At 47.5% G+C, this 15,021-nt stretch overlaps 1 protein-coding gene across 3 annotated transcripts in view; it reads right to left on the reverse strand.

Annotated features, from left to right (window-relative positions):
- daam1a (dishevelled associated activator of morphogenesis 1a) overlaps positions 1–15,021 on the reverse strand; it is a 112,183-nt gene that overhangs the window by 9,515 nt on the left and 87,647 nt on the right. For all 3 annotated transcript variants that reach the window (XM_055865259.1, XM_055865260.1, XM_055865261.1), the window contains one exon: positions 3,684–3,790. In XM_055865259.1, the coding sequence (XP_055721234.1) occupies positions 3,684–3,790 (107 nt within the window). The remainder of the gene's footprint in view (positions 1–3,683; positions 3,791–15,021) is intronic.

The following is a 15,021-nucleotide window of genomic DNA, read 5'->3' on the forward strand; positions in this document are numbered from 1 at the left end:
TTACATAGACATTACACTTCACTGAAACTGTTGTGTAATAGACGGGTTGCCTGACAACGTCACGAAAATGATGCGCACACATCCATGAGGCATAAGGCCGTGTGTTATGATTCTGAACAGTCAGATAGCTAGCAACAATGACAAGAATGCTGCCATGTGGAATATCGTAGGGGTCTTGTTTCAGGTAGTTGTATATTGTTCTTGATTCTACGTCTTGTTTTAAGGTGTTTTGATTGATGTCACGTCTATGCTAATACGACTCAAATTCGCTAGCTAGCTAGCTAACCAACAAGTGTAACAATGTGTTTGATAGACAACAAGTGCTTACTATGCTAATGTATTTATGTTTTCAATAAACAGTTGGACTAAATATAGTTGACATGTTTTCAATAATAATTTTTTCCCTCCAAAGTCCCACCTGTCTATTTGATATGACCTTTCCTAAATGAAGGCTATGAACTTTGAATAGAAAGATACTTGTTTTGTGGTTTTGTTCAGACATTTGATCAACACAGAGGTTTTGTGACCAGACAAAAAAAAAATCAGAAAAAAAAGAAACATCCCTTTTTCAGGACCCTGTCTTTCAAAGATAATTTGTAAAAATCCAAATAACTTCACAGATCTTCATTGTAAAGGGTTTAAACACTGTTTCCCATGCTTGTTCAACGAACCATAAACAATTAATGAACATGCACCTGTGGGACGGTCGTTAAGACACTGACTACTGACTCTGAAAAACACCAAAAGAAAGATGCCCAGGGTCCCTGCTCATCTGCGTGAACGTACCTTAGGCATGCTGCAAGGAGGCATGAGGACTGCAGATGTGGCCAGGGCAATAAATTGCAAGTCAATACTGTGAGACGCCTAAGACAGCGCTACAGGGAGACAGGAAGGACAGCTGATCATCCTCGCAGTGGCAGACCACGTGTAACAATACCTGCACAGGATCGCTACATCCGAACATCACACCTGTGGGACAGGTACAGGATGGCAACAACAACTGCCCGAGTTACACCAGGAAGGCACAATCCCTCCATCAGTGCTCAGACTGTCCGCAATAGGCTGAGAGAGGCTGGACTGAGGGCTTGTAGGCCTGTTGTAAGGTAAGGCAGGTCCTCACCAGACATCACCGGCATCGGTGAACGAACCCACCGTCGTTGGACCAGAAAGGACTGGCAAAAAGTGCTCTTCACTGACGAGTCACGATATTGTCTCACCAGGGGTGATGGTTGGATTCGCGTTTATCGTCAAAGGAATGATCATTACACCGAGGCCTGTACTCTGGAGCGGGATCGATTAGGAGGTGGAGGGTCCGTCATGGTCTGGGGCGGTGTGTCACAGCATCATCAGACTGAGCTTGTTGTCATAGCAGGCAATCTCAACGCTGTGCGTTACAGGGAAGACATCCTCCTCCCTCATGTGGTACCCTTCCTGCAGGCTCATCCTGACATGACCCTCCAGCATGACAATGCCACCAGCCACACTGATCATTCTGCAATCTCAACGCTGTGCGTTACAGGGAAGACATCCTCCTCCCTCATGTGGTACCCTTCCTGCAGTCTCATCCTGACATGACCCTCCAGCATGACAATGCCACCAGCCACACTGATCATTCTGCGAGTGATTTCCTGCAAGACAGGAATGTCAGTGTTCTGCCATGGTCACAGAAGAGCCCGGATCACAATCCATTGAGCACGTCTGGGACCTGTTGGATCGGAGAGTGAGGGCTAGGGCCATTCCCCCCAGAAATGTCCGGGAACTTGCAGGTGCCTTGGTGGAAGAGTGGGGTAACATCTCACAGCAAGAACTGGCAAATCTGGTGCAGTCCATGAGGAGGAGATGCACTGCAGTACTTAATGCAGCTGGTGGCCACACCAGATACTGACTGTTACTTTTGATTTTGACCCCCCCCCCCCTTTGTTCAGGGACATATTATTCCATTTCTGTTCGTCACATGTCTGTGGAACTTGTTCAGTTTATGTCTTAGTTGTTGAATCTTGTTTTGTTCATACAAATATTTACACATGTTAAGTTTGCTGAAAATAAACGCAGTTGACAGTGACAGGACGTTTATTTTTTTGCGGAGTTTACATACATCTTTCACAAATGATCTTACTGGATTAAATATCCAACGTGAAAAACTCAGAGCACATTGAATAAAGAAGCTCCATTCCTGCTCCCTGCCCAAACTCTGTTACCTCAGCTTCAATGTTTTCAGGAAGGCAAAACACAAAAGGAGAAACGACTTCAGATCCTGGAAGGAAGTCTCTATTCTCATAGTAAATGGCTTGATACATCATGGGAAAAATTGTGCTGGTACTACACTCACAATGGCACCTGGTCATACGTTTCCTTTCCTGTAATCTAGTAATCCAACCTTCATTTGTAACACAGTAGAGGAATGCCCATTAAAGGGACTGCAGTGAGCCCTAGTCCTGGGGTTTCTTTTTTTTTGCCCTAGCCGAGAATGTCTCCCCAGGGAGGTTTCATATTCACTCATTAACAACAGAGTTACATGGAGAGTTCAGCTGCTTTCCGCCACCTTTGCACCACCCTCCCCCTCAACCACAGTCTCAACCACAGCCTCCACCTCAACTATAGCCTCAGCCACAGCCTCCCACTCATCCACAGCCTCTCACTCAGCCACAGCCTCCCCCTCAGCCACAGCCTCCCCCTCAGCCACAGCCTCCCCCTCAGCCACAGCCTCCCCCGCAGCCACAGCCTCCCCCTCAGCCACAGCCTCCCCCACAGCCTCCCCCTCAGCCACAGCCTCCCCCTCAACTACAGTCTCAACCACAGCCTCCACTACCCCTCAGCCACAGGCTCCCCTACCCCTCAACCACAGGCTCCCCTACCCCTCAGCCACAGGCTCCCCCTCAGCCACAGGCTCCCCCTCAGCCACAGGCTCCCCCTCAGCCACAGGCTCCCCCTCAGCTCAGATAGCATGACTCATGGTAAAGAATAACCTAAAGAAATAATAATCTATTTGCTCACTCACATATTATACTTCTAAAACTAGTTGGGGGATGAATTCTCATAATTATAGTCCATAGTGAATTACATGGACAGCACTCCAAAAGGTAATACATTTGTTTGACCTACACAGGGCAAAATGCAGTGCTTTATATTTTATTCACTAAAGAACAATACCAATCGTTCTACTCTCCCCAAGTACTCACAGTCAGGACCAATGGCCTTCACTGGCAGATCTGGGTCACAGCTTCATGTCTGGCAGTGATGTCCCTCAGCAGTTACAGTAGATATACCAAAGTGATTTGTGTTAAAAGACGTTGACATCCAGCTAGCACGTCACTGACTGTCATGCTGTTAACATATGCTGCTGGTGGTACTACAATGATCTGTGTCAATTCCTGTTAACAGCAACGTTGATTCAAGACTATTAACACAGAACGTGTTGTTATAGTAAAAGCACTGATGAAGACTACATGTTAACAATGAAGAAGCAGTTTTAAAGTCAACATCCATTGTCATCCGAGAGCAGCTGAATATTTTCCACAGTATACCAACAAACAACATGCTGAGGATAGTGTCTAGCACTGCGGGTTTTTAGCAATTTTGGGTTTTGAAAAGCGCATTACAAATAAAATGTTATTATTATTGGGAATGTGGTGTTACACAATGTAGCAGTACCAAAAGTCATTATACCGAACCAAAGTCCGTACCTGCTCATCTCGTAGAGGAAGCGGTCAGCCTTGGCCATGCGGTCCAGCTCATGCTTGTGCTCCTCCAGGAGATCCACGTCACTCTTCTCTGGGACAAACTTCAGCAGCTGGACAGGAACAGGACAAATATCAAGAGAGAACTTGTACAGCCACACACTAATACCCTTCTCTCCACTGTGATAGCTGATGTGTGGTGAGCTTCCTGGAGCAAAATGTCAGGTATGGGGAGTTTCACCCCTTACTAACTAAAGAGCTTTGACAATCTGGAAAAGCGCTATAGAAATCAAATCAATTATGAATTATTATCATTGAAAAGACATGCAGAGTTATCACTGAGATGTGGTAATCTCCTGCTGGAAATAAATGGCCGCTCTGAATGTAAATTATGTTTAAATGACTCAGACCTAGAACTCGTAGAACTTTGATCATGTTCCATTGAACAGATGGATTAGGTTGGCAGCTGGACACATTTTTCTTCAGAACTCAGAACAGACATGGCAGTCAGGCAGTATTCCCACTAACAGCATTCAGATGCTTTAAAACCTTGCTAAATAACCTCCGCCGTCCAGGCCAGCCGGGCCGGGCCCCACCACCACAAATGCTCCATTCCGTCACTAGCGCACTCCCTATGAACACTGCAGACTTTCTTTAATTAGGACCCTAGATTAAAGCAATAGCAACGAAAAGTCTTATAAAACTCGATTAGCCTTCAATTACTCACATCTACTTGAAAATACTCTACTTTTTCACCTAGTCATCGTCATAGTTCTGGGGCGATAAAGAACATGAAGGCTCAGCGGTTTTGAGGGAAGGTTAAAAGGGGACGAGGAGTTTTACGATTACATGTCATCAGTTAGTCATCATCAAAGCAATCATTGGCTTACAGAATTCTATGGAATATGGTGATACATTTGGCCTATGTGTTGTACTACAATCAGAGTAGAAAGAGAAAAGGGCTCCCTAAAAAATATATTTTTTACCTACTTGCTGTATCAGAGAGAGAGAGAGGAGGGCTACATGCTGTATCAGAGAGAGAGAGGAGGGCTACATGATGTATCAGAGAGAGAAAGGGGGGCTACATGATGTATCAGAGAGAGAAAGGGGGGCTACATGATGTATCAGAGAGAGAAAGGGGGGCTACATGATGTATCAGAGAGAGAGAGAGAGGAGGGCTACATGATGTATCAGAGAGAGAAAGGGGGGCTACATGATGTATCAGAGAGAGAGAGGGGGGCTACATGATGTATCAGAGAGAGAGAGGAGGGCTACATGATGTATCAGAGAGAGAGAGGGGGGCTACATGATGTATCAGAGAGAGAGAGGGGGGCTACATGATGTATCAGAGAGAGAAAGGGGGGCTACATGATGTATCAGAGAGAGAGAGGAGGGCTACATGATGTATCAGAGAGAGAGAGGGGGGCTACATGATGTATCAGAGAGAGAGAGGAGGGCTACATGCTGTATCAGAGAGAGAGAGGAGGGCTACATGATGTATCAGAGAGTGAGAGGAGGGCTACATGATGTATCAGAGAGTGAGAGGAGGGCGACATGATGTATCAGAGAGAGAAAGGGGGGCTACATGATGTATCAGAGAGAGAGAGGAGGGCTACATGCTGTATCAGAGAGAGAGGGGAGGGCTACATGCTGTATCAGAGAGAGAGAGGGGGGCTACATGATGTATCAGAGAGAGAGAGGCTATGTGCTCACTGCCACAAAATGAGGTGGAAACTGAGCTGCACTTCCTAACCTCCTGCCCAATGTATGACCATATTAGAGAGACATATTTCCCTCAGATTACACAGATCCACAAAGAATTCGAAAACAAATCCAATTTTGATAAACTCCCATATCTACTGGGTGAAATTCCACAGTGTGCCATCACAGCAGCAAGATTTGTGACTTGTTGCCACCAGAAAAGGGCAACCAGTGAAGAACAAACACCATTGTAAATACAACCCATATTTATGTTTATTTACTTTAACTTGTGTGCTTTAACCATTTGTACATTGTTACAACACTGCATATATATATATGACATTTGTAATGTCTTTATTGTTTTGAAACTTCTGTATGTGTAATGTTTACTGTTAATTTTTTATTGTTTATTTGACTTTTGTATATTATCTACCTCACTTGCTTTGGCAATGTTAACACATGTTTCCCATGCCAATAAAGCCCCTTGAATTGAATTGAATTGAATTGAGAGGAGGGCTACATGCTGTATCAGAGAGAGAGAGGAGGGCTACATGATGTATCAGAGAGAGAGGAGGGCTACATGCTGTATCAGAGAGAGAGAGGGGGGCTACATGATGTATCAGAGAGAGAGGGGGGTTACATGCTGTATCAGAGAGAGAGAGAGGAGGGCTACATGATGTATCAGAGAGAGAGAGGGGGGCTACATGATGTATCAGAGAGAGAGAGGGGGGCTACATGATGTATCAGAGAGAGAGAGGGGGGCTACATGCTGTATCAGAGAGAGAGAGGGGGGCTACATGATGTATCAGAGAGAGGGGAGGGCTACATGATGTATCAGAGAGAGAGAGGAGGGCTACATGATGTATCAGAGAGAGAGAAGGGCTACATGCTGTATCAGAGAGAGAGAGGAGGGCTACATGCTGTATCAGAGAGAGAGGGGGGCTACATGCTGTATCAGAGAGAGAGAGGAGGGCTACATGGTATATCAGAGAGAGAGAGGGGGGCTACATGATGTATCAGAGAGAGAGAGGAGGGCTACACGCTGTATCAGCGAGAGAGAGGAAGGCTACATGGTGTATCAGAGAGAGAGAGGAGGGCTACATGCTGTATCAGAGAGAGAGAGGAGGGCTACATGATGTATCAGAGAGAGAGGGGAGGGCTACATGATGTATCAGAGAGAGAGAGGAGGGCTACATGCTGTATCAGAGAGAGAGAGGAGGGCTACATGCTGTATCAGAGAGAGAGGGGGGCTACATGCTGTATCAGAGAGAGAGAGGAGGGCTACATGATGTATCAGAGAGAGAGAGGAGGGCTACATGCTGTATCAGAGAGAGAGAGGAGGGCTACATGATGTATCAGAGAGAGAGAGGAGGGCTACATGATGTATCAGAGAGAGAGAGGAGGGCTACATGCTGTATCAGAGAGAGAGGAGGGCTACATGCTGTATCAGAGAGAGAGAGGGGGGCTACATGATGTATCAGAGAGAGAGAGAGGAGGGCTACATGATGTATCAGAGAGAGAGAGGGGGGCTACATGATGTATCAGAGAGAGAGAGGGGGGCTACATGATGTATCAGAGAGAGAGGGGAGGGCTACATGATGTATCAGAGAGAGAGAGGAGGGCTACATGATGTATCAGAGAGAGAAAGGGGGGCTACATGCTGTATCAGAGAGAGAGAGGAGGGCTACATGCTGTATCAGAGAGTGAGAGGAGGGCTACATGCTGTATCAGAGAGAGAGGGGGGCTACATGCTGTATCAGAGAGAGAGAGGAGGGCTACATGATGTATCAGAGAGAGAGAGGAGGGCTACATGCTGTATCAGAGAGAGAGAGGAGGGCTACATGATGTATCAGAGAGAGAAAGGGGGGCTACATGATGTATCAGAGAGAGAGAGAGGAGGGCTACATGATGTATCAGAGAGAGAGAGGAGGGCTACATGCTGTATCAGAGAGAGAGAGGGGGGCTACGTGATGTATCAGAGAGAGAGAGGAGGGCTACATGATGTATCAGAGAGAGAGAGGGGGGCTACATGCTGTATCAGAGAGAGAGAGGAGGGCTACATGATGTATCAGAGAGAGAAGTGAAGGCTACATGCTGTATCAGAGAGGGAGAGGAGGGCTACATGCTGTATCAGAGAGAGAGGGGAGGGCTACATGATGTATCAGAGAGAGAGGGGAGGGCTACATGCTGTATCAGAGAGAGAGGGGAGGGCTACATGCTGTATCAGAGAGAGAGGGGAGGGCTACATTATGTATCAGAGAGAGAGGGAGGGCTACATGATGTATCAGAGAGAGAGGGGAGGGCTACATGCTGTATCAGAGAGAGAGAGGGGAGGGCTACATGCTGTATCATAGAGAGAGAGGAGGGCTACATGCTGTATCAGAGAGAGAGGGGGGGGCTACATGCTGTATCAGAGAGAGAGAGGAGGGCTACATGATGTATCAGAGAGAGAAAGGGGGGCTACATGATGTATCAGAGAGAGAGAGAGAGGAGGGCTACATGATGTATCAGAGAGAGAAAGGGGGGCTACATGATGTATCAGAGAGAGAGAGGAGGGCTACATGATGTATCAGAGAGAGAAAGGGGGGCTACATGATGTATCAGAGAGAGAGAGAGAGGAGGGCTACATGATGTATCAGAGAGAGAGAGGGGGGCTACATGATGTATCAGAGAGAGAGAGGAGGGCTACATGATGTATCAGAGAGAGAGAGGGGGGCTACATGATGTATCAGAGAGAGAGAGGAGGGCTACCTGATGTATCAGAGAGAGAGAGGGGGGCTACATGCTGTATCAGAGAGAGAGAGAGGAGGGCTACATGATGTATCAGAGAGTGAGAGGAGGGCTACATGATGTATCAGAGAGTGAGAGGAGGGTGACATGATGTATCAGAGAGAGAAAGGGGGGCTACATGATGTATCAGAGAGTGAGAGGAGGGCGACATGATGTATCAGAGAGAGAAGGGAGGGCTACATGCTGTATCAGAGAGAGAGAGGAGGGCTACATGATGTATCAGAGAGAGAGAGGAGGGCTACATGATGTATCAGAGAGAGAAAGGGGGGCTACATGATGTATCAGAGAGAGAGAGGAGGGCTACATGCTGTATCAGAGAGAGAGGGGAGGGCTACATGCTGTATCAGAGAGAGAGAGGGGGGCTTGATGATGTATCAGAGAGAGAGAGGGGGGCTTGATGATGTATCAGAGAGAGAGAGGGGGCTACATGCTGTATCAGAGAGTGAGAGGAGGGCTACATGATGTATCAGAGAGTGAGAGGAGGGCGACATGATGTATCAGAGAGAGAAAGGGGGGCTACATGATGTATCAGAGAGTGAGAGGAGGGCGACATGATGTATCAGAGAGAGAGGGGAGGGCTACATGCTGTATCAGAGAGAGAGAGGAGGGCTACATGATGTATCAGAGAGAGAGAGGAGGGCTACATGATGTATCAGAGAGAGAAAGGGGGGCTACATGATGTATCAGAGAGAGAGAGGAGGGCTACATGCTGTATCAGAGAGAGAGGGGAGGGCTACATGCTGTATCAGAGAGAGAGAGGGGGGCTTGATGATGTATCAGAGAGAGAGAGGGGGGCTTGATGATGTATCAGAGAGAGAGAGGGGGCTACATGCTGTATCAGAGAGAGAGAGGAGGGCTACATGATGTATCAGAGAGAGAGAGGCTATGTGCTCACTGCCCACAAAATGAGGTGGAAACTGAGCTGCACTTCCTAACCTCCTGCCCAATGTATGACCATATTAGAGAGACATATTTCCCTCAGATTACACAGATCCACAAAGAATTCGAAAACAAATCCAATTTTGATAAACTCCCATATCTACTGGGTGAAATTCCACAGTGTGCCATCACAGCAGCAAGATTTGTGACTTGTTGCCACCAGAAAAGGGCAACCAGTGAAGAACAAACACCATTGTAAATACAACCCATATTTATGTTTATTTACTTTAACTTGTGTGCTTTAACCATTTGTACATTGTTACAACACTGCATATATATATGTGACATTTGTAATGTCTTTATTGTTTTGAAACTTCTGTATGTGTAATGTTTACTGTTCATTTTTTATTGTTTATTTGACTTTTGTATATTATCTACCTCACTTGCTTTGGCAATGTTAACACATGTTTCCCATGCCAATAAAGCCCCTTGAATTGAATTGAATTGAATTGAAAGGAGGGCTACATGCTGTATCAGAGAGAGAGAGGAGGGCTACATGATGTATCAGAGAGAGAGGAGGGCTACATGCTGTATCAGAGAGAGAGAGGGGGGCTACATGATGTATCAGAGAGAGAGGGGGGTTACATGCTGTATCAGAGAGAGAGAGAGGAGGGCTACATGATGTATCAGAGAGAGAGAGGGGGGCTACATGATGTATCAGAGAGAGAGAGGGGGGCTACATGATGTATCAGAGAGAGAGAGGGGGGCTACATGATGTATCAGAGAGAGGGGAGGGCTACATGATGTATCAGAGAGAGAGAGGAGGGCTACATGATGTATCAGAGAGAGAGAAGGGCTACATGCTGTATCAGAGAGAGAGAGGAGGGCTACATGCTGTATCAGAGAGAGAGGGGGGCTACATGCTGTATCAGAGAGAGAGAGGAGGGCTACATGCTGTATCAGAGAGATAGAGGGGGGCTACATGCTGTATCAGAGAGAGAGAGGAGGGCTACATGCTGTATCAGAGAGAGAGGAGGGCTACATGCTGTATCAGAGAGAGAGAGGAGGGCTACATGATGTATCAGAGAGAGAGAGGAGGGCTACATGCTGTATCAGAGAGAGAGAGGAGGGCTACATGATGTATCAGAGAGAGAGAGGAGGGCTACATGCTGTATCAGAGAGAGAGAGGAGGGCTAAATGATGTATCAGAGAGAGAGGGGAGGGCTACATGATGTATCAGAGAGCGAGAGGAGGGCTACATGCTGTATCAGAGAGAGAGAGGAGGGCTACATGCTGTATCAGAGAGAGAGAGGAGGGCTACATGATGTATCAGAGAGAGAGAGGAGGGCTACATGCTGTATCAGAGAGAGAGAGGAGGGCTACATGATGTATCTGAGAGAGAGAGGAGGGCTACATGCTGTATCAGAGAGAGAGAGGAGGGCTAAATGATGTATCAGAGAGAGAGGGGAGGGCTACATGATGTATCAGAGAGCGAGAGGAGGGCTACATGCTGTATCAGAGAGAGAGGGGAGGGTTACATGATGTATCAGAGAGAGAGAGGAGGGCTACATGATGTATCAGAGAGAGAGAGAAGGGCTACATGCTGTATCAGAGAGAGAGAGGAGGGCTACATGACGTATCAGAGAGAGAAGTGAGGGCTACATGCTGTATCAGAGAGTGAGAGAAGGGCTACATGCTGTATCAGAGAGAGAGAGGAGGGCTACATGCTGTATCAGAGAGATAGAGGGGGGCTACATGCTGTATCAGAGAGTGAGAGGAGGGCGACATGATGTATCAGAGAGAGAGGGGAGGGCTACATGCTGTATCAGAGAGAGAGAGGAGGGCTACATGATGTATCAGAGAGAGAGAGGAGGGCTACATGATGTATCAGAGAGAGAAAGGGGGGCTACATGATGTATCAGAGAGAGAGAGGAGGGCTACATGCTGTATCAGAGAGAGAGGGGAGGGCTACATGCTGTATCAGAGAGAGAGAGGGGGGCTTGATGATGTATCAGAGAGAGAGAGGGGGGCTTGATGATGTATCAGAGAGAGAGAGGGGGCTACATGCTGTATCAGAGAGAGAGAGGAGGGCTACATGATGTATCAGAGAGAGAGAGGCTATGTGCTCACTGCCCACAAAATGAGGTGGAAACTGAGCTGCACTTCCTAACCTCCTGCCCAATGTATGACCATATTAGAGAGACATATTTCCCTCAGATTACACAGATCCACAAAGAATTCGAAAACAAATCCAATTTTGATAAACTCCCATATCTACTGGGTGAAATTCCACAGTGTGCCATCACAGCAGCAAGATTTGTGACTTGTTGCCACCAGAAAAGGGCAACCAGTGAAGAACAAACACCATTGTAAATACAACCCATATTTATGTTTATTTACTTTAACTTGTGTGCTTTAACCATTTGTACATTGTTACAACACTGCATATATATATGTGACATTTGTAATGTCTTTATTGTTTTGAAACTTCTGTATGTGTAATGTTTACTGTTCATTTTTTATTGTTTATTTGACTTTTGTATATTATCTACCTCACTTGCTTTGGCAATGTTAACACATGTTTCCCATGCCAATAAAGCCCCTTGAATTGAATTGAATTGAATTGAAAGGAGGGCTACATGCTGTATCAGAGAGAGAGAGGAGGGCTACATGATGTATCAGAGAGAGAGGAGGGCTACATGCTGTATCAGAGAGAGAGAGGGGGGCTACATGATGTATCAGAGAGAGAGGGGGGTTACATGCTGTATCAGAGAGAGAGAGAGGAGGGCTACATGATGTATCAGAGAGAGAGAGGGGGGCTACATGATGTATCAGAGAGAGAGAGGGGGGCTACATGATGTATCAGAGAGAGAGAGGGGGGCTACATGATGTATCAGAGAGAGGGGAGGGCTACATGATGTATCAGAGAGAGAGAGGAGGGCTACATGATGTATCAGAGAGAGAGAAGGGCTACATGCTGTATCAGAGAGAGAGAGGAGGGCTACATGCTGTATCAGAGAGAGAGGGGGGCTACATGCTGTATCAGAGAGAGAGAGGAGGGCTACATGCTGTATCAGAGAGATAGAGGGGGGCTACATGCTGTATCAGAGAGAGAGAGGAGGGCTACATGCTGTATCAGAGAGAGAGGAGGGCTACATGCTGTATCAGAGAGAGAGAGGATGGCTACATGATGTATCAGAGAGAGAGAGGAGGGCTACATGCTGTATCAGAGAGAGAGAGGAGGGCTACATGATGTATCAGAGAGAGAGAGGAGGGCTACATGCTGTATCAGAGAGAGAGAGGAGGGCTAAATGATGTATCAGAGAGAGAGGGGAGGGCTACATGATGTATCAGAGAGCGAGAGGAGGGCTACATGCTGTATCAGAGAGAGAGAGGAGGGCTACATGCTGTATCAGAGAGAGAGAGGAGGGCTACATGATGTATCAGAGAGAGAGAGGAGGGCTACATGCTGTATCAGAGAGAGAGAGGAGGGCTACATGATGTATCTGAGAGAGAGAGGAGGGCTACATGCTGTATCAGAGAGAGAGAGGAGGGCTAAATGATGTATCAGAGAGAGAGGGGAGGGCTACATGATGTATCAGAGAGCGAGAGGAGGGCTACATGCTGTATCAGAGAGAGAGGGGAGGGTTACATGATGTATCAGAGAGAGAGAGGAGGGCTACATGATGTATCAGAGAGAGAGAGAAGGGCTACATGCTGTATCAGAGAGAGAGAGGAGGGCTACATGACGTATCAGAGAGAGAAGTGAGGGCTACATGATGTATCAGAGAGAGAGGAGGGCTACATGATGTATCAGAGAGAGAGGAGGGCTTCATGATGTATCAGAGAGTGAGAGGAGGGCTACATGATGTATCAGAGAGAGAGAGGAGGGCTACATGCTGTATCAGAGAGCGAGAGGAGGGCTACATGCTGTATCAGAGAGTGAGAGGAGGGCTACATGCTGTATCAGAGAGAGAGAGGAGGGCTACATGCTGTATCAGAGAGAGAGAGGAGGGCTACATGGTATATCAGAGAGAGAGAGGGGGGCTACATGATGTATCAGAGAGAGAGAGGAGGGCTACACGCTGTATCAGCGAGAGAGAGGAGGGCTACATGGTGTATCAGAGAGAGAGAGGAGGGCTACATGCTGTATCAGAGAGAGAGAGGAGGGCTACATGATGTATCAGAGAGAGAGGGGAGGGCTACATGATGGATCAGAGAGAGAGAGGAGGGCTACATGCTGTATCAGAGAGAGAGAGGAGGGCTACATGCTGTATCAGAGAGAGAGGGGGGCTACATGCTGTATCAGAGAGAGAGAGGAGGGCTACATGATGTATCAGAGAGAGAGAGGAGGGCTACATGCTGTATCAGAGAGAGAGAGGAGGGCTACATGATGTATCAGAGAGAGAAAGGGGGGCTACATGATGTATCAGAGAGAGAGAGGAGGGCTACATGATGTGTCAGAGAGAGAGAGGAGGGCTACATGCTGTATCAGAGAGAGAGGAGGAGGGCTACATGCTGTATCAGAGAGAGAGAGGGGGGCTACATGATGTATCAGAGAGAGAGAGAGGAGGGCTACATGATGTATCAGAGAGAGAGAGGGGGGCTACATGATGTATTGGAGAGAGAGAGGAGGGCTACATGCTGTATCAGAGAGCGAGAGGAGGGCTACATGCTGTATCAGAGAGTGAGAGGAGGGCTACATGCTGTATCAGAGAGAGAGAGGAGGGCTACATGCTGTATCAGAGAGAGAGAGGAGGGCTACATGGTATATCAGAGAGAGAGAGGGGGGCTACATGATGTATCAGAGAGAGAGAGGAGGGCTACACGCTGTATCAGCGAGAGAGAGGAGGGCTACATGGTGTATCAGAGAGAGAGAGGAGGGCTACATGCTGTATCAGAGAGAGAGAGGAGGGCTACATGATGTATCAGAGAGAGAGGGGAGGATTACATGATGTATCAGAGAGAGAGAGGAGGGCTACATGCTGTATCAGAGAGAGAGAGGAGGGCTACATGCTGTATCAGAGAGAGAGGGGGGCTACATGCTGTATCAGAGAGAGAGAGGAGGGCTACATGATGTATCAGAGAGAGAGAGGAGGGCTACATGCTGTATCAGAGAGAGAGAGGAGGGCTACATGATGTATCAGAGAGAGAAAGGGGGGCTACATGATGTATCAGAGAGAGAGAGGAGGGCTACATGATGTATCAGAGAGAGAGAGGAGGGCTACATGCTGTATCAGAGAGAGAGGAGGGCTACATGCTGTATCAGAGAGAGAGAGGGGGGCTACATGATGTATCAGAGAGAGAGAGAGGAGGGCTACATGATGTATCAGAGAGAGAGAGGGGGGCTACATGATGTATTGGAGAGAGAGAGGGGGGCTACATGATGTATCAGAGAGAGAGAGGAGGGCTACATGATGTATCAGAGAGAGAGAGGAGGGCTACATGATGTATCAGAGAGAGAGAAGGGCTACATGCTGTATCAGAGAGAGAGAGGAGGACTACATGCTGTATCAGAGAGAGAGGGGGGCTACAAGCTGTATCAGAGAGAGAGAGGAGGGCTACATGCTGTATCAGAGAGAGAGAGGAGGGCTACATGCTGTATCAGAGAGATAGAGGGGGGCTACATGCTGTATCAGAGAGAGAGAGGAGGGCTACATGCTGTATCAGAGAGAGAGAGGAGGGCTACATGCTGTATCAGAGAGAGAGAGGAGGGCTACATGATGTATCAGAGAGAGAGGTGAGGGCTACATGATGTATCAGAGAGAGAGAGGAGGGCTACATGCTGTATCAGAGAGAGAGAGGAGGTCTAAATGATGTATCAGAGAGAGTGGGGAGGGCTACATGATGTATCAGAGAGCGAGAGGAGGGCTACATGCTGTATCAGAGAGAGAGGGGAGGGCTACATGCTGTATCAGAGAGAGAGAGGAGGGCTACATGCTGTATCAGAGAGAGAGGGGGGCTACATGATGTA

Source organism: Salvelinus fontinalis, chromosome 16 (genome assembly GCF_029448725.1).
Source record: "Salvelinus fontinalis isolate EN_2023a chromosome 16, ASM2944872v1, whole genome shotgun sequence".
Classification (NCBI taxonomy): Eukaryota; Metazoa; Chordata; class Actinopteri; order Salmoniformes; family Salmonidae; genus Salvelinus; species Salvelinus fontinalis.